The sequence below is a fragment of the Peromyscus californicus genome, unplaced genomic scaffold (genome assembly GCF_007827085.1).
Source record: "Peromyscus californicus insignis strain IS unplaced genomic scaffold, ASM782708v3 Scaffold_15__1_contigs__length_86483966, whole genome shotgun sequence".
In the NCBI taxonomy this organism is placed as follows: domain Eukaryota; kingdom Metazoa; phylum Chordata; class Mammalia; order Rodentia; family Cricetidae; genus Peromyscus; species Peromyscus californicus.
This window is the reverse complement of record NW_026294447.1, coordinates 73498110-73525057: the sequence shown is the minus strand read 5'-3', so window position 1 is coordinate 73525057 and position 26948 is coordinate 73498110. Positions and strand designations below refer to the sequence as shown.

General features: G+C 39.9%; 1 protein-coding gene across 5 annotated transcripts in view; it reads left to right on the top strand.

Annotated features, from left to right (window-relative positions):
• Positions 1-26948, top strand: part of Pcnx1 (pecanex 1) — a 150816-nt gene that overhangs the window by 63033 nt on the left and 60835 nt on the right. For 2 of the 5 annotated variants that reach the window (XM_052739402.1, XM_052739400.1), the window contains exons 7-9: positions 7761-7893; positions 13174-13358; positions 26437-26527. In XM_052739402.1, the coding sequence (XP_052595362.1) occupies positions 7761-7893; positions 13174-13358; positions 26437-26527 (409 nt within the window). The remainder of the gene's footprint in view (positions 1-7760; positions 7894-13173; positions 13359-26436; positions 26528-26948) is intronic. The other 3 variants (XM_052739404.1, XM_052739403.1, XM_052739401.1) reach the window with 2 other exon arrangements.

The following is a 26948-nucleotide window of genomic DNA, read 5'->3' as shown; positions in this document are numbered from 1 at the left end:
GGTGGTCTTCACAGTTTCCTCCTCCCGGAGCAGACCGTTGGCTGTGGCTGATGATGCAGTCTCTCTGGGTGGAGTGAGAATGAGGCTTCCTTTGTCAGCACACGTGTGTCTTGAAAGGTCGAAGGCGTTTCCTGTAGTAGTGATCAGACTCTACTTAACAATGAAGGTTGATGCTCTGTTCAGACACATTTTCAAACATGTCTACACTGTCTCAGAAGAATTCTAGATTCATCTAGAGTAGTGGAAAGGTCAGATTGTGGAGATATTCTCGTGTGTCTTTATTTTTCTTTGTTTCTGCTTAGGTTCTAACAAAAGTTAGCTTAGAATGGGAGTGTAAAGAAATTATTTTCAGTGCTAAGGAGCTCTCAAAATAGTCTTCTAACCTATAAATTAGAGATGATTGTGTCTGAAGTGGTTGTTACCACTTGGTTGCTGTGTAAATGTCTTGGAGTTTTTGACGTGGGTGTTATTCTGTATTTTATAACATCTGGAAAACTATAGAGGCTTCTCAGAGAAACCTTACCATGTGTGTCTGTTGACGGCGTCAAGGGATCCATTAGGTGTTAAAAGATAGCTTAATTCTTTAAGTTATCAAATGCATTTGGAGAGTGAACATGCTGTGGTGTGTTCTAAATATTGCTGAAATAAATGGCATTGCCAGAATGTCAATGTTCTCGAATATGTGTGAGCTGTGCTGTGGTTAGTCTATGTCTGCATATTTGCCGTCCTTTCCTTTCCGCGGTGAGTGTGGATTTGCCTTTTTTGTTTTGTCTTGTTTGGTGGTTTTGCAGAGTTACATGGGAAGTGTTTTTTTGTTTCTTCATACAGTTCTATGACCATTTAAGTCTTCATCTTTCTAGATTCCAGATTTTTTTGTTTGTATCTTTAAAATCTCCATTAAATGTTAATAATAAAACAATGAACTAAAGTTTTTGAAATGTCAACTTTAGTTGAGGAAATTCACTAGTATGTGGGAGGTTGAAGATACTTTTTGTCAAAGGAGGGTACTGCTAGGGTTTGTTTGTTGTTTTCATCGTGCTTAGAATGAAAATCGGAACAAAACAAAATGACTTAATTATATTGGAGATTCAGGTGTAATGTTTTCATTCCACATAAATACCAGGTTTTCTGTGGTTTAGTTGAACTTCCAGAAAACTGGAAGTAGCAGAAAGGAATTTAAACGTTCCCATTCAGAATCCACGGATTTCAGTGTGTGGTGATGTGTCGTCCTCTGGTGGTGTAGGAGTGATGGGTGTGAGTTGTCCGTTCTGCATGTACACTGTACTCCTGAGACACGACAGCACACATTGCCAACTCTCTCCCTCTCCGTTTCTCTCTCTGTCTTTCTCTCCTTGCCTGGAAATAAAACCTTGAGTAAATTTTAATCCCGATAGATGTGGAGGTATTGATGACTTCTTTAAACACTTCCTTAGTGGGGCGGATGGTGTTAGTAGGGTGGAGGGATAGAATTTAGGAAATGTACTTGGAATATTAAAATAAAAATCTCTAGAACAGAGGTGATGTACCCAGGACTCACATGCCTGTTAGTAGATGGGCTCCACTGTACTTGTTACCCTCAGAGACCTATTTACCTTCTTCAGGCCTCCCTCCACACTGTCATCTGAGGACGAGATACCTGTTCCATAGTGAAAGATGAAGGGAGTTCATACGTAAGATGCTTAGAAAGTACCTAGCCTGTGGTAAAGGCTTAATAGTACTGCTGTTATTGGAAAGCAGGCCAGTTTGCTGTGCTACAGAAATGGGTCCTGTCCTCTTTAACTCTGCTGGTTCAGTGATATATAGGTAAATACAAGGAAGTAATTACATAGTGACATAAATTAGAGATGTTCTACTTGTGTGAAACCATGTAATATGATATCTGAATTCCCCAGTTCACACTTAATACTAAAAACGTTTTTAGTAGCTAATCTATTAATGTAGGTTCTGCCTTTTGGCGGTGACATGCTGTATAACTTACTTTATGTAACAGTGGTTTGCTTGTTGTTATCCATGGCATTGTGTGTGCCAGGCAAACACTCTACCGTGGTTCTGGAACACCGGCATGCTCCCGTGTCTCTGTTAGGACCTCTCACCCTTAATTGAGTACTTTGCTCAAAGCCAAACTTTACTAATGATTGTCTGCAATTGCTTAGGTGAAAAGTTTTGAGTTCAAACTAAGATATTTTTATTGACCTTTTCTTTCTACTTAATTTTTCTTATAAGGCATGTCTCTAATTTATGACTAAAAATGCTTTAAGAATGAAAAATACAGATACATATATGTGTGTGTATATATATATTAGAAAAATGTCCCGTTTTCCAACTTGTCCTATGTCAAATGAAGATGGCCTTCTCTTGGGCCCCTAAATTTATTTCCTATATGATAATATTATGCTTATAATATGTGGTCTATATCAGTTGTCAGGTTATAAAGAATAGCTGACATAGAGGGGTTTGAATGTGTTTTATGATTTATGCCGTAGTCTACATTTCTGGTTTTTTTTGTTAGATTTTTTTTTTCAATACAGGGTTTCTCTATGTAGCCCTGGCTGTCCTAGAACTTGCTCTGTAGACCAGGCTGGCCTCAAACTCACAGAGATCCCCCTGCCTCTGCCTCCCGAGTGAATGCTGGGACTAACGGTGTGTGCTACCACCACCCGGTGATTTATTTATTTTATTATTTTATGTGTCTGAGTGATTTACTGTGTATGTGTACCATGTGGTACAGTGCCCACAGAGGTCAGAAGAGGACACTGGATCCTTGGAGCTGGAGTTACAGATTGTGAGCCATCCTGTGAGTACTGGGAATTGAACATGGTTCTCTGCAAGAGTAGCCAGTGCTCTCGGCTGCGGAGCCATCTCTCCTACTCATGGTTTTTCTGAATTCCTTAACTTGTAACTCTCTGAGAAATGTATTTTAAAATAATTTTTTTAGTGTCCTGTATTTTATGTGTATGAATGATTTGTTTACACAAATGCATGGGTAGCAGGTGTGTGCCTGTTGCCTTCAGAGGTCAGAAGAAGACCCTAGATCCCCTGGAACTTGAGTTATTAATGGTTGTGAGCCACCATGTAGGTACTTGGCATTGAACTGGGGTCTGAAGCACTGAGCCATCTCTCTAGCCCTGAGAAAACTGTTGTAAAGACATCGTCTGCGTCACTGTTCTGTAGGCTGCGTCCCTTGCCCCTGAAGTCAGTGTTTATGTATACAGTTCTCAAATCCAGTTCTGTGCCAGATTTGCCAGGGAGGAACGAACAGTTCTTTCTCTAACAGCAGCGGGATTCTAAGTGAGTAAGCCAGTGATTCCATCCTTCTCCCTTCACCCCGATTACTGATGGAATATGCTAGCCAAGCCATTCAGTCTGCCTCAGTTTCCCCAACCCTAAAAGAGGAATTGTAACTATCTAGGCCTGTCCTGGTTAACTGTAGATGCCAATGGGCTTAGGGGTGAAAGTGCTCTGTTAATTCTAGATTCGTTGTGTAAACTAAAGCACTGGTACTACATTTTTTGGGGGGTAGCTTTTGCCTTTTCTCTCTCTCTCTCTCTCTCTCTCTCTCTCTCTCTCTCTCTCTCTCTCTCTCTTCTTCTATTTAATATATATAGCTTTGGATACTTTTCTTGTTGTCATTCATAAAGCCAGCTGGTAATGTTTTAGTACATTCATATAAACATAAATTGCTGTACCAAACAGTTCCATATCAAATGTGTAGATTTTCTGTAACTCTCTGAGATAAATTAGAAATAACCCTAAGGTTTGATTTTACATTCTTTGAGAGAGAGAGAGAGAGAGAGAGAGAGAGAGAGAGAGAGAGAGAGAGAGGAGAGAGAACATGAGAACACAAAACTGAGAAATAAAAGCTGAATTGTCTGTCTTCTGATGATATTTTACTACAAATAAGGAAATCATTAGAAAGTCAAGACTTGTGATAAAAGCATATTTAACTTAAAATATATGCTTAATTTTTGTATTTCTTTTATTCATAATTTTTGAATCACTGAAATGCTTCTGAGTTTTCCTTCTTACCTATGTATGCATGCAAATTAGTTCTGCCCAGAGTGTTTAGTTTTTCACTATTTACATTGGATAGACTTAAGATTTGAACAGTTAACTTGTTTATTTGCTAGAAGATACTGAGTTTTATGCAAGGCTAAAGTTCAAACTTTAAGAGATTTTGTAGCATTTTTTCCCCTCCCTTCCGGTGTCCTAGTTTAAAAAAAAAAAAAAAAAAAAAAAGAGGAGGAGGAAGAAGAGACTTTCTTTCCGAGGCCTGGGATTTGATTCCTCAGAGGACTCCTCCAGTTATTTTTAAAATGTTCTTTCTCTTGTAATCTTAAATGATTCAAAAAAAGGCTGGGAGATGGCCTATTAGGTAAAGGACTATCTGTGCAAACACAAGAACCTAAGTCAGGTTATGAGTGTCCGTGTAAAAGCTGAAAGAATGCTGTGGTGTGCATATGCACCCTAGTACATACGTGCACCAGATGTGGAGACAGGTGAGTCTGGGGGGTTTCTGGCCAGCTAGTCTAGCCAAGTTGGTAAGCTCAGGTTAAGTAAGAGATCTTGTCTCAAAAAGCAAGGTGGAGGAAGATACTCAGCGTTGGACTCTTATTTTGTGGACATCTTGCCTCTAGGCATGCATGCTTTGGCAGTGCACCCACCCATAGTTACACACACACACACACACAGGCATACACACCATGCGTGTACACGCACATGCACACAGTTTACTACAGTTATCTTTAATTTTCCTTAAGTATGGGTAAATCCTATGTAACTGTGTTAGAAGAATCTACTTAAGCTTTAAAGATACCCTTTTCTCCTTTTGGCTCCTGTACAACTACCATCTAGGACTCAGTTTCAAATATAGATATTCTGTATAAGAAGCACATTCCTCAGAGGGCTTGGCTTAGTCTTATATGACTATAAATTAAAGCATGTCGTTTTGAATGTGTGATTCTGGCTACTGTTAGGGCAGTTGTCATCATGAACATTCTGAAAATTCCCATAACAATAGGAATTTGTGAAACCCATTACTGAGGGTCATAGTATGTTATAAGCATAACTCAGATGTATCGTTCAGGGGATGTCCTAGTCTTTCATCTTGGTATGTTTTCAAGGAGGGGCTGGAGAGATGGCTCAGAGAGGTTAAGACACCTAATACTCTGAGGCCCAGAGTTGATCTCTCATGTACTGGCTCCAGGGGATCTGACACTATCTTCTGGCCTCTATGCACGTCTACACCCATGTGCACATTCCAACACAAACATATGCATATACAAGTAATTTGAAGACTATTAAGGAAATAGGTAATCTATATAACTATTTTGTAGATTAAAATATGAGTGTGTAAAATTATTTAAAGTTTTTTTTTTTTTAGGAAGAAGCCAAAGGATTTTTTTGTTATTATTTTATGTGTATGAGTGTTTTGCTTGCATAAGTGTGCTGATATGTGCCTGGTGTCTGCAGAGGCCAGAAGAGGGCATCAGATTTCCTAGAACTGGAGCTGGAGACATGGTTCTGAGTCACTATGTGGGTTCTGGGAATCAAACCCAGGTCCTCTGGAAGAGTAGCCATTGTTCTTAACTCCTGGACCATCTTTCCAACGCAGCCAACAGACTTTTTGACTAAAAATGGACACTGGTAGATTTTGTGTGTGTGTGTTTAGACTTTTTTGTTTGTTTGTTTGTTTGTTTCTTGTCCTTCTTAGAGACTTAGCTTTTCTGTAAGAGTAATACCTCTAAGAGTCTTCAGTGGAAACAGATTAATCAAGAAAACCATCTCTCCTTTCCTGTCTTTTGTAGTAAGTGATCATAATGCTGCTTTCCAAGAGTTAGCTCATAAATTATGTCTGGGTTTGATTTTCTGTTTATTTGCAACAGAACAGAGAATGTTCGAAGATTCCATAATGAAGTTGATTCAACCAGTAAAATTGATTATAATAGTTTGTTGTAAGTAATGGTTTGTAAAAAATGGGATATAGTTTATTTCAACTGTAGAATAGAATTTTCAGTAAAGAGTTCACAAGGTAGCTCTTGAATTGAGTTACCAGCTAGTAATTGTATCTGTACCCTGGCTTATCTGTGCAGGTGTCTAAGAACTGTGACAGGTGCAATCTGTTCGCCTCTTTGTCCTGTCTTCCCTCACCTGGCTTGTGTGTGTTTCTCTGATGATGATAACGCATTTTCATTTCATTGAGGTTGTGGTTGTCAGCCATCAGAACATGCTTTACAGATCATGCCAGCGAAACAGCAGCCTTGATTGTCTACGTCTGCTTTCTGTGGTGATGGGAAAGTTCTGTCTGAGTTGTCTAGCAGTGGTAGGCATTCTCTCCATGTTACTACTGGGTGTTCAGGCGTGGCTCAGGAATGAATAGCTGAGTTTTTAGTTTCCATTAATAGAAATTTGAATAGCCACTCCTGGCTGGTTAGTGGCCACTATATTATCTACAGTCCTCGATGACCAGATTCAATCAGCTTCATAGTTTTCATTGGACATGTATGGTTTTCACATACAAACAACAGCCTATTCACATTTAAAGGACCTTTTATGTTTGGAAAGAATGTTTCTGTACAAACTTCTTTTTTCTTTGCTCATATGTAATATGAAAGTATCCTTCCTCAAAATGAAAAGATTCCCAGAACACTTAGATTACTGGGGAAAGAACAGCTGTTTCATGTTCACCTGTGGAAAGCATTTTACAGTTTGCTGTGGGAACTCAGATTGGTCAGTTATGGTTTTAGCAAAATGTGTGTCATTCTACATGGCCATTGTTATGATTTTATCATTGTCTGCTTGGTTTTAGCTTGTTCTGTATTGATCCCAGCTTAAGTGAGCTTCCATGTGTGGTTTTTATTTATATCTGCTTCCTAATGTTGAAGAGACGAGGACCGGGGCCTTAAAGTTTCTAAATAAAGTTTTGATCAAGCACTTTCCACTTAAGATATATTTATGTTACCTTAAATATTTGACAAACTGCTTCTGCCAACTTGCTGTCAGTTTCAGAATTATGGCCTGAGGTGTTGGGGGACGTAGCCCACTACCCTATTCCTCGGCGTCCACAGTGAATAGTCTCAAGTTGGATGATCCAACAGTTTTTTACCTTCATGGTGATACAAAGGTGGTACTATTCGGTAGAAACCGTACTTTAATTTGATCTTTTCCTGGGTGAATGATAGGCAATGGACTACTGTTTCAGTCTTGGGTGGTGATAGCAGCCACAGGTCACCGCTCCCAGTCAGGAATGTACCCTGCCGAATTGAGTGTGCTGTGTATCAAGTGCACTTCTGACCCCTGGGGCTTTAAAGTAATGATGGTTGATCAGACTGGAACCCCATCAAAGTCATGGAGCATCTCTGTGTTTGTACTGCTTTTACTAGTCCCACAAGAAAAGAAACAAGTACTCGTTCCAGTTAGGGAAACTAACAACTTTTTCAAGGCTGACTTAATTAATGGGAGAATGGAGGGGATGTGCCTAAAATAACGAGGCTTTGGGGGTGGTGGTGTAACATTTAAAGCGGCAGAGATCTTAAAAGAGGAAGTTGAGGATGAAGAGAAGGTGGTGAGGTCAGGTAATAGATCCAAAGTGTTATTCTCAAAACACTAACTTGGAGAAAGGGCTTTGTGTATACCCCTAATGTGACAGAAGACCCAAGTGTCTCTTCTCCCGAGAGGGTGGGAAGTCCAGAGAGAGACAGGCTCAGCTGCTCTTTTCGTCTCTGACCTAGGCTCCTGTTTGACCTGAGTCTGTCTTGATACAGCAGCACAGGCCAGCGAGGAGGCAGTGGCTTTTCGCCGGGAACGCAGTACATTTAGGCGCCAGGCAGTGCGGCGCCGGCACAATGCAGGGAGTAACCCTACCCCTCCTACCTTGCTCATCGGATCACCCCTAAGGTATGGTACTTTACAATTCCACCAAGTTCAGCATGCATGCGGTGAACCTCCTAACCTGGTCTCTCGACCCAGCAAGCTCTTGAAGAGCCTTGCTGCTTTTCCCTCTTTCTCTACATCTTCAGCTCTTAGGTTTCTTCTGCATGTGACCACGAGCCGACTGCATTATGCATGCCTTATGTTGCACTGTGTAAACAAAGCTATCAGACTGATTTTGCCCAGTTTTTAAATTGCAAAAGCACGTTAACAGTTACAGAAGTGAAAACATAGCTGTTAAGTTAGATTGATTCTTTTACCAACTCTAATTTAATTATATTAGTGCAATATCTTGACAGTGTTTAACATGAACAGTTAAAGGACAAGTGGTGACCGTAGTGAGAAATAGAAATCTGACCTCACCTTCTGAAGTCAGTTTGATTATTTCATGTCACTAAAAGATTGCTTTTATCTTATTTATACTGTAAAATTTGAACCTAGTGAAGGACACAGAACTGAAATATTTAAAGTATGGTCAGCTATATACATGTTTACATGTAGATATATGTTGAATTTCTCAACCTCTATCGCTTATTAAAAACATTGTTATTTTTCCAATATTCTCCACTAAGAGAACATCTATTCATGATATTGGGGGTAATCTCCTATTGAGTTTTTAGGAATCGAAAGAGTCCATGTCTTGATTTAGAAATATGAGGATCTTTTCAAAAGACTTGTGCTTTATTTCACAAGGACAAAGTGAACAAATGTGATCCGCGTGTTCACTTAAGCAGCGGGTCCATCATGCAGTGTGCTCCATCACTGCCTGAAGCACCATTGTGGAAGTAGTTTTCCTGCCTCCTTCCAACTCGAACTTCCCAACTTGACAAGGGAGAGGATTAGCTTCTCTTTCCCTTTCAAACTTGGTTTTCAGAATAGCAAAATTCTATATTTTTAAAATGCATTTTCTCTTCTCCTGAGATTTGAAACTTGGTTTCTTTTGTTGTTGAATTTTACAGGATATATATCCAGGAGTTTCATCTTAATTTTCTAATTCCTTAAATAATACACAACTTCATGAAGCATTTATTTATATATAGACAATATTTAAAATGTAAATGTGGAAATGTGACCAATTTAAGGATACATTTGTTGTAGAAATGTCTGGAGCCCTCCACTCCCATGTCCTCCTCCTCTCCTGCTGCAGGACTCCTCCCTGTGGAGAACATGGGGCACAGTCTCCATGTGCAGGGCCTGGACAGCAGCGACTCGGGCTCTGCTTTGTTCAAGCCTCCTTTTGCCCCTTGAATAATGCTTGCTGTAGACCTCTGCCTTCCTGCTTTCTCCATGGTTTCCTTTCATAAACATTTTTAACCTGTTTCAGTCTTAAGGATTTCTTTCATTCTTTGCCATGAATATGCCGACCGAGTCTTGCTTGTGTACAGGGTAGCTTTCATTCTCTGCCTGGTGGAATATGAAAGTTACCATTTGAACTCAGGCCAGTCACACACTACTTCCTGTTTCTTTCTAGAATTTTCAATGTAGCACGACTTAGAACATGGTTTGGAATTTACTCCTACGGGGCTTACATTTGACCCTTCTAATAGTCAGCATGCAGGCTTTGTGGAGACTCCAGGGCATTTCCAACACACATGTTGCATGTGTCTAATAGATGGGCCTTATTGTGGGTGAAGAGTTAGAGAAATATCAACTTAGTAAATTACCTTATGCAATTGGAAAAATTCCAGGTGAAGTAAGTTGCTATTATTCTTCAGTGTAAGCTACTTAATAATGTTACCTTTAACTCAGTATAGAATAGAATGGCTATTTAAAGTTTGGGAAGATATTTTGTCAAACATTAGTAGAACAGATGTGGCAATACTTTGACTACAATTGCTATATAAATACCAGTAAAATCTCTAATAGTTCCCCTTCTCCATGGGGGTAGGGCAGGAATGTTCTGAAGGCTCATACAGCATCTTAAAACCACCGCTCATACAGAGCCCTGTATGTGTAGTGTGGTTTTCCCTGTGTTGACGCATTTTTATGGTACAGTGTAGTCTATAAATTCAGCCCAGCAAGAATTAGCAGTAACTACTATTAACAAAGTAGAGCGATCATAAAATATATTAAGGCATTAAAAAGTATGACTATTTCTGGATTTTCCAATTTGATGTTTTCAGATTGATGTTGACTGTAGGTAACTAGGGTCAAAGAAAGCAAAACTTGAGGAAAAGAGACTATGAGATTTTAATGTAAACTTTGGTGAGTAACTTCACCACCCCAAAAGAAATGTGTTAAAATATATATATATATGTATAAGAATTAGGATTAAGTCAGCAACTTCCTCACAAAGAGAGTTTGCACACTTTCTAAAATCTTATTAGAATAAGCTCCTTAAGAATTATTTAAAAAATTTTTCAAATTAAGTTAGCTTTGTAGGTAGGCCCTAGCTAATTCTTCTTAGTGACAGAGCTAAAATAAAGACAGATATTAAAAATTCTTAATAATGTAAAGAGTTTGATATTTATTATCCAAAATGTCATGTTTTTAAGTCCTTAGTGACTAGAGTAGAAGGAAACCACCTTCTTTTGGTGAATAACCGACAGCTTTAGTGTATCTTTACCTTCATTGAAAATAGGAAATTAAAAGGTCTGTAATAAAATGAGGTTACAGTCATGGTTGAGAATCTATGATTAGAAATCCAGGGGGTCATTTTGTGTTCAGATGAATTCATCATTTTTGTTACATTTTGTATACTCAGGACATTCTTTTCTCTGGAACATGTATATTCTTTGGAATAATGGAGTCATACTCCTGGAATTTACATTTTAGTTGGGGAGATGCTTACCAAGGTAACTGACAGTGTAACGCAGAATTGCCAGGTACCACCTCTGTGTGTAGAGGAAGGGATGGCCAGGCCCAGCTGTATGTCTGTCATTTAAATTGGGAATGTTAATTTAAGGTCATTTAAATTGGGCATGCTTGCTTGCCAGCCCGTAATGACAGACTTAGATTTCCTTTTACTGTATGATAAAGTATTTACTACTTTTTAAAAAAGGATAAATTCATGTCATATTCACGCCTGTTAGCCTAAAGTTAGTGCCACCCTTTGAGGGTCTGATTTTCAGCCATTCATGCTAAGAGATGGCCTTTTCTTTTGCCAGTGAGGACTTTGAAAGCAGGAATTAAGGGGTATAAACATTTATCACTGACTTTCGATGTTTAAAAACTCAATGATAATAATGAATTTTGGCTAATTTCCTTCATTTATTTTGGAATTGACTTTCATGCATTGCTTAATATTTTGAAAACATTTTGTATATTTGGATAGACATTGTGCATTTGTAGCTTGGTGATTAGAATATTCTCATCTGTTCACATTAAAATGTGACTAACTGTGATATGATCTTTGCTTATGACTTTAAGTGAAAAAAACTGGTAGAAGAATTTGAGTACAAATTTTTTGAGTAAGTTGTAAGCTTGGTCTGAATTTGAAAGTCCTGAGACGTTTTCTTGTCTTCTTGTGTGAAACCTGTTCATTTTGATGAGGTTCATGGATAAGTTTAGATTGCTTCTGATGAAGAGGGACACATCAGCCAGGTGTGGAAGATTAAAAACTGTTTAATTAACATGATCATCTTTTTTTCTTCTTCTCTAAATTTGCAGTGCTGGAGAGATGAACCCATGGTTTGACACACGTAGGCAAAGGCTCTGCCACTGAGCCGCATGGCCAGCCTCTCACAGGCCTCTCTTGACTAATAGCTGTAGGAAAATAGTCTAGGGAAACTACTAACCAGATGCCTTGCAGCATGGCTGAGCCGCGCCAGTGTGATCAGCAACCAAAGTGTGCAGGCTCGATTTTCTCAGGGTAGATGCATTCCTGGACCCTGTGCTCAGAGTGCATCCCACTTCTCAGTGGGTCGAGTCAAACCTGAAGAGTCGATGTGCTGATTTGTAGTCCTTGCGTGATGGGATAAATATTCTATAATACATGCTGTCCAGTATGGCAAGCAGTCATTATTAGCTCCTGACCACTTTGGTTGCTACTAGCTGTGGTGTGTGGTTATTGTAGTTGAACTGTAGTTGGCACGAGTGAAGAACTAAATGTGACTGAATATCCCGGGGACTGCTGTGTCAGACAGTGGGGTGTTCCATCGCCATAACCACAGCCAAACCTTTTACCAAACACCAGAGGGACAATTGCAGTGCATTCAAAGGATCCGAGAGAACTTAGCAGAGAATGATATCATTAGAAATGATAGGCCAAACAAGGCCTCTTGAGTAACATCCTTTTTGTTCTAGTTATTTTAGTGCCGGCCTCTTGAATTGCTCAGAGTACACTTAAATTCATCGAGTGAAACATGTTGGGACATTGTGTAGAGAATGATGTGTGATAGCTAAAACATTTCAAGAATTTCAGCAGTTTAAATTAGAATTAATCTAAATTAATATATCTTCAATAATCATAAAAGAAAATGAGTAATATAGAAAAATTAGTTTTATAAAAGAAATAAAATATATTTATATTAACAAAATATGAATTTTTTTGAAAATTTATAAAATTTATAAAACACTAGAATATCCTTTGAGAAATTAAGGTTTCTAGTTATTAAGATTTTCCTAAAATAATGGATCCTTATTAATGAGAATACAATAGGTACTGGAACAGAATGTTAACAGTTGGTTATGAGACATGGTTTTTGTATATGTTTATCTATAACTCTTGTAGCCTTATTTCAGAATATGGGAGTTTTTAGAAATAATACTTTCTATTAATTCTCCTTCCAGTATCCCAGTGACCGTTGTGTTTCACTGGTTGAGTCATGTGTCTGGTTCCTTTGCAGTAGTTTGTGGTTCTTTTGCTTCCATTGTGTTTTGGTTGCATTTGATGGAGAGTCTTTGGTTTTCACACGTGTAGGAACTTTGTTTCTTTGTGTATCTGAGTCCTAGATCTTAGAACACTAGAGGGAAGAGGGCAGAGTGACGACGGTGACTGAGCCACGTTGCTTGAGCAGCTCCTTGCTCCTCTCCCTTCTTCACGCTAGAACCTAGTTGGTTTGAGCTGGAAGAAAGTTGCGGATTGACAGTTAACATCTGTATTAAGTATTTACTGCCTTCCTCCCTATGAATCTGGTAAGGACCAGAACAAGTGTAAACTGGGTAATTGTACAAAGTTGCTTGGCTCTTTCTCTGGTTATTTGAAAGTGTCATGTTTTGAAATCAGTGTTCTCTATTGATTTCATTCTAGCTCTTGTTTTCTCTTTTCTTCCCTGTAATGTCTCCCCAATCCGTGTTTTCTCCTAGCCTTCAAGATGGTCAGCAAGGCCAGCAGTCCACAGTCCAGGTCAAAGTCCAGTCCCGCCCCCCATCCCAGGCCGCAGTGCTCAGTGCTAGTGCCTCCTTGCTGGTGAGAAAAGGGAGTGTCCACTTAGAAGCCTCACATGACCATGCGTCTGCTGTAGGCGGCAGCAGTTTGCACGATGAACTTGGTATGCAGGCCTGATACAATCTCGGTGGTTGGAAACTTAACTGGCAGCGAATGGGTAACAGTGATTGCAATTCTTTTCTGAGACAGCTTTATTTTGGAGCTATACGTTGGGACACTGTTTTAGTGGGTTTGTTTGCCCTGTGTGTAAGAAAATGACTTGCTTTTTCTTTCTGTATTTCTCTTTACGTTTATTCTACTTTTTATTTATTTATACCTGTTACAAATAGACAGCTAATGTGCTAGTAGCTGTTCCTTATAACTGTAATATTCTCTTATAATAATGTGGGCATTTCTATTATTCCCAGGCATCTGTATCATGTTGGAAATTATGAATTTTTAAGTGATTTTGAGAAAAGTTTAATTTTTCAAAATGATTTGAGTGTGTGTGCACAGGAACTGTAGATGCGCTCCTTCGTAGGCTTGTAACTACAGTCTTGCTGTACAGTACCCTGCATTTTGTAATATGTCCATCTCTTGTCATAGGATGTATAATAATACTGAATGTAATGGTCTCAGGACAGCATGGCTCCACTCATGACCGATAAGTTTATAAAGTATTTCATTATCTGTTAAGATATCTATAAATATACTCATAAATTATGAAAGTTAATTTTTAGAAATGCAGCACATTTTAAATCCTCAATAATAGCAAATTTACTCAAATACATGCTTTGCGCATGTATTTTGGCTTATTGTTACGCTGCTTTAAAATTTTTGTTTCTTTATGTTGACGTGTGTGTCCACACACTAGTGTACTTGCCCACCATGTGCACAATAGCTGTAGAAGCCAGAGGAAGACATTGGGTGGTTTACTTTTTGGGGCAGAGTCTCACTGAACTGATGCTGGCTGATTCGACTGTACTGAATGGCCAGTGAATTTGAGGGACCTGTGTTCCCTCCCTCCCCCATTTCTGAGGTTATATGTGCAAATCTTGCCTGGCTTTTATCTTGGGCACTGAGGATCCAAAGCCAAGGCCTCAGCTTGTACAGTAAAGCTCTTTACCAACTGAGTCCATGTTCCCAGCCCCTGCACGTGGATTCTTATTTCTCTGTATGATCTAGATTCCCTGTACTCAGATTCACAGTGGTTTAAATTAATCTAATAAGGAAAATCTTGGTATTAAGTAAGACTCACCTGAAAGCGTTTACTCATTCCGATCTAACTGGCTCATTATACAGGCTTTTCTCTTACAATGACTTTGCAGCTTACATGTTAGCTGGAAGAATATATGGTAATAAGGAGGCAAAATTAGGTTTAATAAAACTTGATATGCTGTTTATTCATTGACTCCTTTTCCATGATGTGAAACTTGGACTGTAGAGAGGTGTCAGTAAAAGGTAAATGTGAAGGGTCAGATCTTCAGAAACTACAGAATGATCATCCGCGCTGGTTCCAGCAGCGCAAGTCTGGCAGGCAGTTCGAAATGCAGTGAGAAAGCAGAACAGACGTAAGTGCAGAAGGGTTTCCTTCCTTCCTTCCTTCCTTCCGAGTTGTAATCTGAAAGGGAAGGAGAAAGTCTCAGAGATGTTTGGGATAAAATAAAGTAGAATTCAGTTTAGGTGCTTTATTGGTTTCAGTTGGCAATTTTTAGATGCGTAATCTATTACATTAGAATAGTAATACCAATTACATGGAATACAAGATTCCTGGCAACAAAAGGTTTGTGAATCTATAAACATAAAGTCCTGGTCACATCTGATTGCCATTGGCTCTAAGGTAGTGGATTGGCCTGAGTAAAGGACTTCCTTTTGAACTGTTTGAGAGTTTTAGACTAATAGACCAAGCACCAAATAAAAGAATCTCTCGACAGTTTTTCTCAATAAGAATTCATTTGTAGAAGAGAACCCAAATGGGGCTGGTGAGGTGGCACGACTGCTGAAGATGCCTCCTGCCACCACTGGCAACCCTGGGACCCACGTGGTGGGAGAAGAGGACTGACTCCTCCAAGATATCCCCCCCACACACTCACATGATAAAGCTAACTAGAATGTTCCCTAAAAGTATGACATAGTAGCCGGGCGGTGGTGGCGCACGCCTTTAATCCCAGCACTCGGGAGGCAGAGGCAGGCGGATCTCTGTGAGTTCGAGGCCAGCCTGGGCTACCAAGTGAGTCCCAGAAAAGGCGCAAAGCTACACAGAGAAACCCTGTCTCGAAAAACCAAAAAAAAAAAGTATGACATAGTTACAAAGGCTTGCTTTTTTCAGATTTAATTAGTTCTATTGGAAAAGTTTTCCCATAGGATTTTTACATGCAAAAATACATACATATGTACAATATGCTTATAAAATACATGCATATATACATAAATATACACATACCCATATATTCATACAAATCTCTATTTAGCATGCATAATTGTTGATAATTTTAGAAATGGAAGTATAAGCAATATAATTTAAAGGAGCAACTTGGAATATTGGCTTACTTATAGAATTAATTTCTGTGCAAGTTTAGTAAAAATGTTTTAAAGAGTTCAAATGATGTAATGCTAGATCAGTTTTGAACATAACATCACTTTAAAGGCTTATTTTATTTTTAAGTATGTACATGTGTGTGGGTCTATGTGTGTAGGTACCTGCATGTTAGTGCAGGTTTGCATTGAGGCCATAGGGGTTGGATCTCTCAAGTTCACCTCTTCTCAGCTAAGTGACCTTGGACAGGTTGTTTCCTCTCCCTAGGCATCAATTTCCTCATTTTTCAAAGGAGGCAATACTAATTCCAGTTCCCAGGTTTAGTGCAAGGATTATGTGTATTAAATGTGCCAGCGCCTGGCATTGACAAGTTAGTTAGGTAAATGACCATTGCCAGTACTGGTTAATAAAATACCACTGGGTCATAATTCAATTAATCAGTTTTGTAAGCTCATTGTTGGCCTTTAAGATGTCTTCTGATGCTTCCTATTGTACTAAACACTTTGCTGATGGCTCTGTACATGAGCTTGCGTGTGCAGCAGTGATTAATTCTTCAGGTATAATTCTGGGGTAGAGTTATCAGTCAAAGACAGTGAACATCCCTGTAGCTTTGTATCCTGCTATTAGTTACTCTGTGGAGCTCAAACCTTGTTTATATTTTATCTGCCAGGTTGGGGGCTTTTGTTTTGTTTTTAATCCTCACAAGAAACTCTTCCAACCTTTTATTTCCTAGATAATGCTCAGAAGTTTATCAGTGTTACCATAGAAAAGCTACAGCATAGTACTTTAAACAGTTTTGAGTACCTGAATTGCTCCAGGAATTTGACAAAGTTCTAAGGACTGTCCCTTACTATGTTGTGAAGAAGCTGTTAATATGAAGACCAGATGATCTGTACCCTAATGTTAAACATTCTTACGATCATAGACTAAAGTTGAGTAGTGCCTGTATTAATTAGGTAGAATATAAGTTGGATTCTTGAGAGACACCCTTCAAATCAGTGCCTAAAATGAAGATACTTCTGTTTTTTCTCAGGGTGTCATGGGAGCCATTCCCTGCAGATGGCCTGGCTCTTCTGTTTTCAACTTTATCTTCCCTGCCTGGTCAAAGGACTGCTGTGGTTGTTGAGATTTCACAGCAACAGGGGAAGAGGGAAAATCCAAGTCTGAGACACCTTAGCCTGGATGTTTTGTAAAGTGACTTGGAAAAGAACGTGTCTTTCCCTTTCTTCTGCCTCCCCATCAGTGGTCTAAATATGGTCACTGTATAAGCCCGAGCTTCAGGAGAGTAGCTGCTTGGTTAGGGGACAGTTCTATACCAAAAGAATAGTGAGGGGATGGATCCTGGAGCTCATTCATCAGCCTTTGGCATGGGAAGATGACAAGGATTTTGTACCAATAAAAGGAAGATCACTGACCTGCTAGAAAAGAAAAGTGGTTAAATGGGCATGGAGGTCAGGAGATGGGGACCAGGAAAGTGTGGGGATGCCTGGGAGATGGGGGACAGGAAAGGGTAGGGGACAATAGTCAGCCAAAACCAAGTATACATGAAAATGCAAACAAAAATAAATTTTAAAAAGAAACATATGTAGTCCTAGACCCAAATCTCAACCTTGCTCATGATTCCTGGAAATTAAAAACAAGCTTTAGAATCCTTCTCAACTGTTGAAGCTGTAGTGGTGTCCCTGGCAAAGAATCTGGAGAAACGGGTGCCTAAACAGTAGGGCATTGTGTAGGGCAGGTTAAAATCACAGGCCAAAATGTGTTTGCATCCCCAGATTTTATGAACTGATAATAATTTTGAAAACCTGTAAAAAGGACTTTTAAGTGCCCATTACTAGAGAACCACTTAAAGGTGATGGTTTGTATAACCTAAGTCATAAATCATAAGTTAATAAAATAGAGATTGGTGTGGTGGCTCAGCCATTATGAGCACTGACTGTTCTTTGAGAGGACTCAGGTTCAATTCCCAGCACCCACATGGTGGTTTACAACCATCCATAACTCCAGTTCCAGGGGATCCAATGCCTCTCCTGGCCTCGGAGGGCATGAGACATGCATGTATATATGCACACATGTGAGCAAAACATCCACACACATAAATTTTTTTAAAGAGTTGATAATATTCCGAACTTAGTAAATCTGTATTAGTGGGTATGAGTGTATACTTAAGCATGTAGAAGCTTGAGATCAACGTAGGCTTCTGCCATTTTCCACTGTATTTTTAAGACAGATTTTCTCACACTGAACCTGGAGGTCATGGTTTCAGCTAGACTGACTGGCCAGAGAGCCCCTCCGAGCACCCTCAGCCACCTGTCTTTACCCTTCCCCCTCTCCCGGGATCACAGGTATGTACCACCCTGTCCCGATTTTACAGGGGTGCTGAGGATTTGAACTCAGGTCCCCCTGCTTTTTCAGCAAGCAGTTTCTCTACGGAACTATCTCCTCAGCCCATAAATCTATACTATTGACAATGAAAAGCTGATTGGGAAGAGGGCAGTTTCAGAACAATATATGAGGAGAATGATCCATTTTTCTTGGGGCAAAGTGTCTGTGGAATTTGTTTTGAAGAACACAGAAGGTACTCTTGGCACTGAGTATCTCAGGGGAGTTGGGAATGTTCCCCACTTTATGGACTGTGAATCCTCTGACGTGAAATAGGGAACAGCAAATCCCCTCTGTCATTCTCCATTGTCTGGGCAGGGTCTTGTAGGAGTTTCACCAAGTATATACTTTGACACACCAATCCACCCAGACTCACCTGGATAGTCGTCTTCTTTGAACCTTATTTCCCTCCCTCAGTTTTATGGATGTATCGTGTAGACACAGTAAACTTCACTCATTTAACATACAGTCAACTCAGCAAGTTCCATCAGTTGGTATTCCTGTAAATAGGCCACAGGCGAGAGTTAGAGTACTTCTGTTCCCTTGGAAGTCCCTGTGTGCGCCGGTACAGCTCCTCCTCCTCTCTGTGGGAAAGCACTACTCCCCCCACCCTGCCCCCTTTTACAGAATGTCTTATTTTACCGTTGCTAATTGAGAGGTTACAAATGTGCATCCAGTATGAGCACAAAACTCTGTAGCGCTGTTGAGATGATTTTGAGGAACTGTGAAGCTGGAGACGTGGCACCCGACATTTACAGGATTGTGAACATTAAAGGCCCTGGATGAAATGTTATATTCGGGAGTGTGAAATGTAAAATAATGCTGTATATCCAATGCATAAAATTAATGCTTGATTTCTGACATTTTCCTAAAACCTGGTTTTTGCAGTTTACCTTGCAGCTTTAAAACAGTGCATTATTTCATGACCTTTCAAAGGAGAATAACTTAGCGCACTATCAGAAAGCCAGAGTAGTTCTGTACTAAGTTGTTATAAGCATGCTATTATCTCTTGATAGAGGATAGCATCCTGCCTGGGTCAGTCATATGCCTCTCAGGGACCACTGTGGACGTCAGCTCTCCCACATCAGTCCTGTGTGACTTCGGAGGCTCATGGCATACAGCCTACATTTGGCATCTCCCAGCCATGTGCAGCAGCATGCCAGGTGCTGTGGAGGCAGGAATAGAGCATGGGCCGTCCTCCTCAAGCCAACGCTTCTTAACTGGCACCCTCCTCACTTGTTCTATGTAGCTTTGTAAGAGAAGAGTCAGTAAGAGGATGTTCATCCCTTTCTTTGTTTGATCTCTGAAAAAGCAATTAGCGTAAGACTAATCAAGCTATAAAAAAAGTTGAGGCGGCCATGGTGGTGGACAGACACCGTTAGTCTCAGCTACTTACGAGGCTAATGCGGGAAGGTCCCTTGAGCCCTAGAATTTGAGGATATAAAACAGCTCAGGTTCTACGTCAGTTTAAGGGATAGTGCCACTCCCCTATAATAAGGCAGGAACCGAGGGCTGGGTCTAGGTGTGTGACACCTTCGCTCTTCATGAGCCAGTTTCCTGTTGTCTTCTGGCAGTTTCCTGCTCCATGGAAGCACCACACTGCATCCTGACATTGCTCAGCTTTCTGTCACCGAGCTCTTCCTTCTCCTGGAAAAAGATACAAGGAGTATTGAGTTTCCATGAAGCATCTATTGAGGTTCATCATGTTGTTGTATTAGTTTGTTCCTTACAATGAGTGGTACTTCACTGTGGAGCATATTATATATGGTTTATCCACTTACCTGTTATGGGGCACTTGTGTAATTTCTAGTTTAGGGATATTGTAAACAAAATGTTTAAGCTGGGTGGTGGTGGCGCACACCTTTAATCCCAGCACTCAGGAGGCAGAGCCAGGCGGATCTCTGTGAGTTCAAGGCCAGCCTGGGCTACCAAGTGAGTTCCAGGAAAGGCGCAAAGCTACAAAGAGAAACTCTAAAAAAAAAAAAAAAAAAAGCAAAAGTTTAAACTGGTTCTCTCTTATTTTGTGATGCTGGAGGACTGAACTCAGAGTTTTGAGTATGCTAGGCAAGTACTCTACTACCAGTGAGCCTATCTCAATCCTTCTCTCTCTCTCTCTCTCTCTCTCTCTCTCTCTCTCTCTCTCTCTCTCTCTCAATTAGGGTAGAGAGATGACTCAGTGGTTAAGAGTATTTGCTGTGCAAGCACAAGTACCTGAGTTCAAATCCCCAGCACCCATGTAAAAAGCTGAATGGAGCCACATGTGCATATAATGGCAGCACTGTGTGAGGCAGGGACAGGAGGGTCACTGGGGCTTGTTAGTCACTAGCCTAGCTGCAGGTTCAGTGAGAGACCCTGTCTGCAGGAACAAGGCAGAAAGTGATAGAGCAGGACACCTGATGTCCTCTTGTAGCTGTACCACATATACTCCCCTCACCACCAATGACAACAAAATCAGTTCTGTATTCTCACCAGCAAGCTGGTTTGCTCCTCATCCTTGCCAGTGTTTAATACTGTCATTGACTGTTACAGCTTTAACGCTGGTGAGTGCATAGTGGCCTCTTCTGTGCTTGAAATGCGGATTTCCTTTGTGACTGTGGATGAGAGGCATCTCATGATTTTGGGGGCGGCCATACATATACCACAAATATCTCAGTGTTTGTGTCGTTTTTAAGAACTAGGTTGCTGGTCCTCTTAGTGTTTACATATAAGGGTCTCTGATAGTTTAGATTTGACTCATTTGCCAAATTGCAGGTGTTTTCTCCTATTACGTGGCTTGCCTTTTAGTTTACTTGACCACTCCAAATATCATAAATACCACCACAGAGTGTTTGCCCCTTTGAACTAATGTGTGAGCTTGTGTGTGTCCTTTGGAAAGGTCAGCTCATCTGGGGATTAAGGAACACTTTTAGTTTACTTGACCACTCCAAATATCATAAATACCACCACAGTGTGTTTGTCCCTTTGAACTAATGTGTGAGCTTGTGTGTGTCCTTTGGAAAGGTCAGCTCATCTGGGGATTAAGGAACACGGCTGGAGCCTTAACAGGGAAGTAAGACAAGTGGATCCTGAGCATGGGGCCCATTCAGTAACACAGATCAGTCACACCTCTGCTGCCAAGCAGTAGATAGATCGCTGGGCAGTTCCGCATCCTCCACGGCACCCCTTTAATAAACCGGTCTCTCACACCTGCCCTCTTCGGCACGATTCGGCATCCTCCACGGCACCCCTTTAATAAACCGGTCTCTCACACCTGCCCTCTTCGGCACGCTCCTATTCTAAAGCCCTGTCACAGATTTGCTTTTTCCAGGAGGAAGGACTGGTTCTGAGTAACGAAACTTGAAATTACAAGTTGATTTCCATTGTATCCTAGGAATTGAGATTGGCCTGGAAAGATAGCTCAGCAGTCAAGAGTGGTTACTGCTCTTGCAAAGGATATTGGTTTGGCTTACAACACCCATGTGGTTGGTGGCTTACAACCTGCCTGTAACTCCAGTTTCGGGGGATTTGATGCCCTCCTCTGACCTCCACAGGCACTTCACTCAAGTGTTCAAGCCCACACTCAACACACACACACACACACACACACACACACACACACACACACACACACAGAGAGAGAGAGAGAGAGAGAGAGAGAGAGAGAGAGAGAGAGAGAGAGAGAGAGAGAGAATAAAATCTTTTTAAAAACAAGGAAAGGATTTTCGAAGTCTGAGACTCTGGGTCTAGGTAGAACAGAGTTAGTAGATGGCAGCCTGTGGCCTTAGTACTGTGGCCTTAGTACAGCTTGACGCTTGGTTTTGTAAATAAGAAAAAAGTGTGTCTTTTGTGTTGTATGTTTTGTGGTGACTTTTATGCTAAAATGACAGACCTGAATGTTACATCGTAAGAGTATTTACTGCTGTAGTTGGCAGTGTGACCTGGGAGAATAGAGCAGATAAATGAGGTGGACTAAAGTCTCATGCAATAGTCAACTTTATTCTGAGCATCAGACAGTTTATACTCTGAGGGTGAAGAGTCACATGAGTAAAGTGGACAATCACAAGGACAGGCTGCATGTGGCTGCCATGCCACCTGTGGCACAAACATATTTTCCCATAGAGACATATAAACAAGTAACAATAGCCAGTTGTAACGAATAATCTGAAGTAAACTCACTCCTGTCCGCTACCCCTAGGAGGGGCACAAAAGCACATTCGTGTGTTTGAAGAAACTAAGATCACAAAACTCTCACCTTATTTTCTTGGAGTTTTCTCACAAGCACTGAGAATTCCTCTCGAGCAGCTCCATTCTTGGATTGTGTTCTGACAAAAGAGTGTCTGAAACACAAAGCCTAAGATGTTTATTCTCCTCATAGAGAAAGTTGCTGGCCACCGGTGTTGAGAGAAACAAGCCCGTTAGTCTATCAGCAGAAGAAGTGAGTTGTTCCTGTCTGTAGGAGACTTCGAGTCACTACTCCTGGAAATCAGTAGATGTCATCCCAGAAGTCAGAGCCGATCATAAAGCCTTCTCTCTTCAAAGTGTAATGCAGCCATGGAGAGATGGAGCATGATACTTACCAGACCAGAAGCATTAGTACAGTTTGAGAGCGTGTGGTCCCCCAGTAGTCTTCTAAATCCATCTACACATCTACCCTCCATTTATCTCAGCTCCTGAAGCCGTGTCTGCCCTAAGAGTAACACTTCCTAAGTGGGGGAGGCTCCAGGAAAGCATTGTATCAGGTTCAGGCTTGGAAGATCAGAAGGAAGAAGAGGCTTGAAATCTAAGGAGGAGGATCCAGGAAAGCAGAGCAGCTCTTGTTGCTTGTTCCTGGAGGAGTAGAGAGAGATCTGCCCTAGTAGCCGCCTCCTTCCAAAGCATGCAGGTGTCTAGAGCAAGCATCAAGGATGCCGTAGGAGTTTCGAAGGTGAGAGTCTGTGCTTAAAATTCTCAGCGTGTTGTGCACTGTGTGCTGAGTGTCCTACAGATAAAAGAAGTTGGAGCGTCCCCTTACTGCCCCATGTCTGGAAGTGTCACGCCAATGATATTTAGAATGCCCGCTCTGCTATTTCTGGCTTCAGTCCTTAGACATTAGGTCTCCATTGTTCATGGATCACATTCTGCACTGCGGTTACTGTACAACTTTCCTATTCAGAAAAGATTTTATATGATTAACAAGTTGAGTTTTGTTGGCAGTAACATTAATTGTTAAATAGTCATTGGTGAGAATGCTGGGTGCCTCAACTTATCTTTTGTCCTTAGAGATTGCCTTGTGGATGATAATATCATTTTTTACAAATTAGAAATACTAGCTTTAGTGTTTATTTGGTCATAAATTGATTTGTTTTTCTTCTTGACTAATGACTGAACCATTTAAACATGGTTAATTATGGAATGGAGAGGGCATACTGCACAGACGCTCAGCTTTCTTCCTGCAGTTTGAGGGTTTTTAATTGCTAGATATTAAATGGATTCATAAGAACATTTTGAGTTTGAAGTTTAAAATTGGTTTGAATATTTTGTGATAAGCAGTGGCAGTGTATAGTTGTGTCTCGGTTTGGGGAATAGACTGCCTTTTGCTAGATCATCGAATTAGTGTACTGAAGTGTCAGTGACTGTTTCACTGTTTCCATACATTTTCCCTGGAGTGTTGATTTTGTGAATGAAGTGCAGTGCCCGCAGAGTGCTGTCTGTTGCTCTGTGAAGAGGTGAAGGCGTGCAGGGGAGTGTTGCCATGGGTGTGCCGAGATGTAGACCGTGGGACTCCGGCTCTAAACTTCCTGAGGGGAGGCAGACAAGACTTAGCTTCTCCAGAACATTTAGTACTGTTGGAGTCATGCCTGTCTGCTGGTCTTGTTTCTGAGACATGATTTATGTTTCTGCTTAAACGTCTAAGTTTTATTGCTTTAATTTTTTTAAATTAAAATTCAATTACATCGTTTCTCCCTTTCTATTTCCTCTTTCTAACTGCTGGCATGTATCCCCACCCCCACCCCTTTCAAATTCATGGCTTCTTTTCCTTTAATTGTTGTTACATACATATTTATATATTCCTAAATAAATTTTATTTTTAAATCATTTTTAAATTCATGTTCTTCACTGTTGCTTTTGACAGTTACAAAGATAGTATCTTTGTTGATTGGCTGTGTAGAAATACTATTTTAAATATACAGAGACAGAACACATTGCTGAAATCCTGTATAAACTTAAATATTCAGAAAACCCTGCAGTAATCTGAACTGTTGAATACAAAATTACTGATTTCTGAAATATGTACAAATTGTGGCTTGTGACAGTCAGTGTATACATTCCTCTCTTGTTGAACGTCACACACAGTCACTTGTTTCTCTGCTGTACCTCAGGGGAATTTTCAGGAACCTTTAAGAAGTACTCAGATGGGCAGCTTTAGCATCTCGGGTTTGGCCACTGGTGTGGTTGTTTATACTCAGGACCGACTGAAAGGGGAGAGAAAGCAGCCTTGGGCAGTCCATGCACTTCATAACCCACCCTTGCAAATAAGACTAGACTAAGCAGTCTCTCTTTCTCTGTTTGCTGTCATAGGTACAGCACAGGGACTTGTCCTTGTCACCATATCCCCCCTTTGTGGTGCATTGAGGAGTTCTTCCTTTTCTGTTTCTGTTGAAATGAGTATTTCAGAGAATTGTTTTTCTGGCTTACGTTAGTGTATTATTCTGACAGACAAATTTAATACAATATTAAATTTCTACATGCTTTTATCTAGTGGCTAATAGAATGTAATCAAGCATTTATATTTACTAGAGTATTATATTTGGGATAGAGTCCTTTTAAAAATGAAGTGATAGCCAAAATGTTCTGTAAGTCTTTAATTATAATATCAGTATGTTAGGAGGTCTTTTGTTACTTAAAAGTCCTTGTAATTTAGTATTTTCATTTTGGACATAGAAAAATCTGACTTTTCACCCTGGCATTAAGTTGAAATATTCTCTTTAAGAGTCTTGATATCGGGTGACAGAAATCAGAACTCACTGTATAATATTTATATGTATATATGAAATTGTGAAAGACCAAATTCAATTAAAAATTTTAAAGATGGCTTATATTTAAGACTAGAATGTAGCAGAGTTGTTCTGGTGCTTATCTGGTGTGCACGAAGTCCTGGGTTAGATCCCCAGCACTTCATAAACTGGGAATGGAGGCACACCTCTGTAGTGCCAGCACTCTGGAGGTAGAGAGAATGAGAAGTTCTAGGTCATCCTTGAGTAGATAGGGAGTTCAAGGCATGCTAGATGAGACAGTGGAGTCTCCTCAATTCCAGCTTCTAAAACAAACTCCTGTAAATTCTGAAAACCTGAACAAAACCATGGAGTTGCCGAAGTATATGCCTTGTCTCACTGGCTTTTTAGCAATTCACATTTGTTTATATGATTTATTTATATGCCCTCCCCATCATCACCTCCATAGATCCTCGAGAAGGTCTTTCAAGCAGTGTCTCAGTTTTAAAATCCCATTATTAGAAACTATTTTATATAATGGTGTTTGTTTTGAGACAGCTGGGCTTTTGTGCTGTTGTTTTCTTGTGTTTTTTTTTTCATTTTATTTATTTATTTTTTTATTAGTTTTATTTCATCTTATTTCTTTTTCCTTGTTCTTTTCAAAGATGGAAAGGCAGACTGTTGGAGACAGGGCCACGGTTGTAGGTGGAGGGCATTGCAGCAGGGTCTTTGGGAAGCGGGGAGGGGATTGAGTGCAGCCCCCTAGAACTAGGTTTTTATCCATGTACATTTTAGTCAGTTTAATTTTTAATCCTCTTAGATTCTATAGAGTATTTGGTTTTAACAATTGTAATTCCTAAATACTTATATGACTCTTGTGGTAACATTGTATAACTAATGATAGCACCAACATTATTTAACTTCCTTTGAGTCATTTTGATTTTTTTGTTTCTTCTGAACAAAATAAAAATAACCATTTTATTATCATAAAGTTTTTTTTAAATTTTTTGTTTTTTTATCATGAAGTTTGAGCTGCCTCAAACCTTATAAGTTGCTTCGAATAAGACCAGTCAGGCCAGGTGGCTTCTGAACGTTAAATCAACGTGATTACTTCAATTGGGAAGGAAAAAGAAAACTGACTAAGTCTCCCCCTTTTAATACTTGATTACACATGCTGCTGTTTTACCACCCATCATTCTGAACTGCATGGAGATAATTGTGTTAAAATGGCTTGTAGAATTCTTATCATGTAAAAAGTTAGGAAATGTAATATATCGTGAAGGAAAACTTCTGACTCTCCTAGTGACTCTTTTCAAAACTTGTTCATTTGCTAGGGAAGTTCTCATCTACGCTGTATGAGACTGGTGGCTGTGACATGTCACTTGTGAACTTCGAACCAGCAGCAAGAAGAGCGTCCAATATCTGGTAGGTGTGGAGTCAGCAGTGTGTGTGACTTACATGTTTAAAGGTTTAGTTGTCGAGGTATAGAAGCTTGTTTTAAAATGTATTTTTTTCTAATGGACAAAAACACTATACACACTGCTGGTGTACACCATGTTTTAGAATATTGTACACATTGTAGAATGGCTATACCTGCTGTTTATATGGGTTATCTTATTTTAAAAACACATCTACTCTCACTCATTTTCTGATGTACAGTAAATTGTTACTAAATGTAAGCCGCCATGTGAGATACAAATTATTTTGAAAATGATTTGTTTATATTGAGTTTAAGGCTTATAATGCTTTTGTTTCCATAGAATTAAGGGTGTTTTGTTGTGGGGGAAAAAAGCACTATTTTTAAAATGTAAGTTATTCTGTATTTAAAAATTAAGTAAAAACTTTC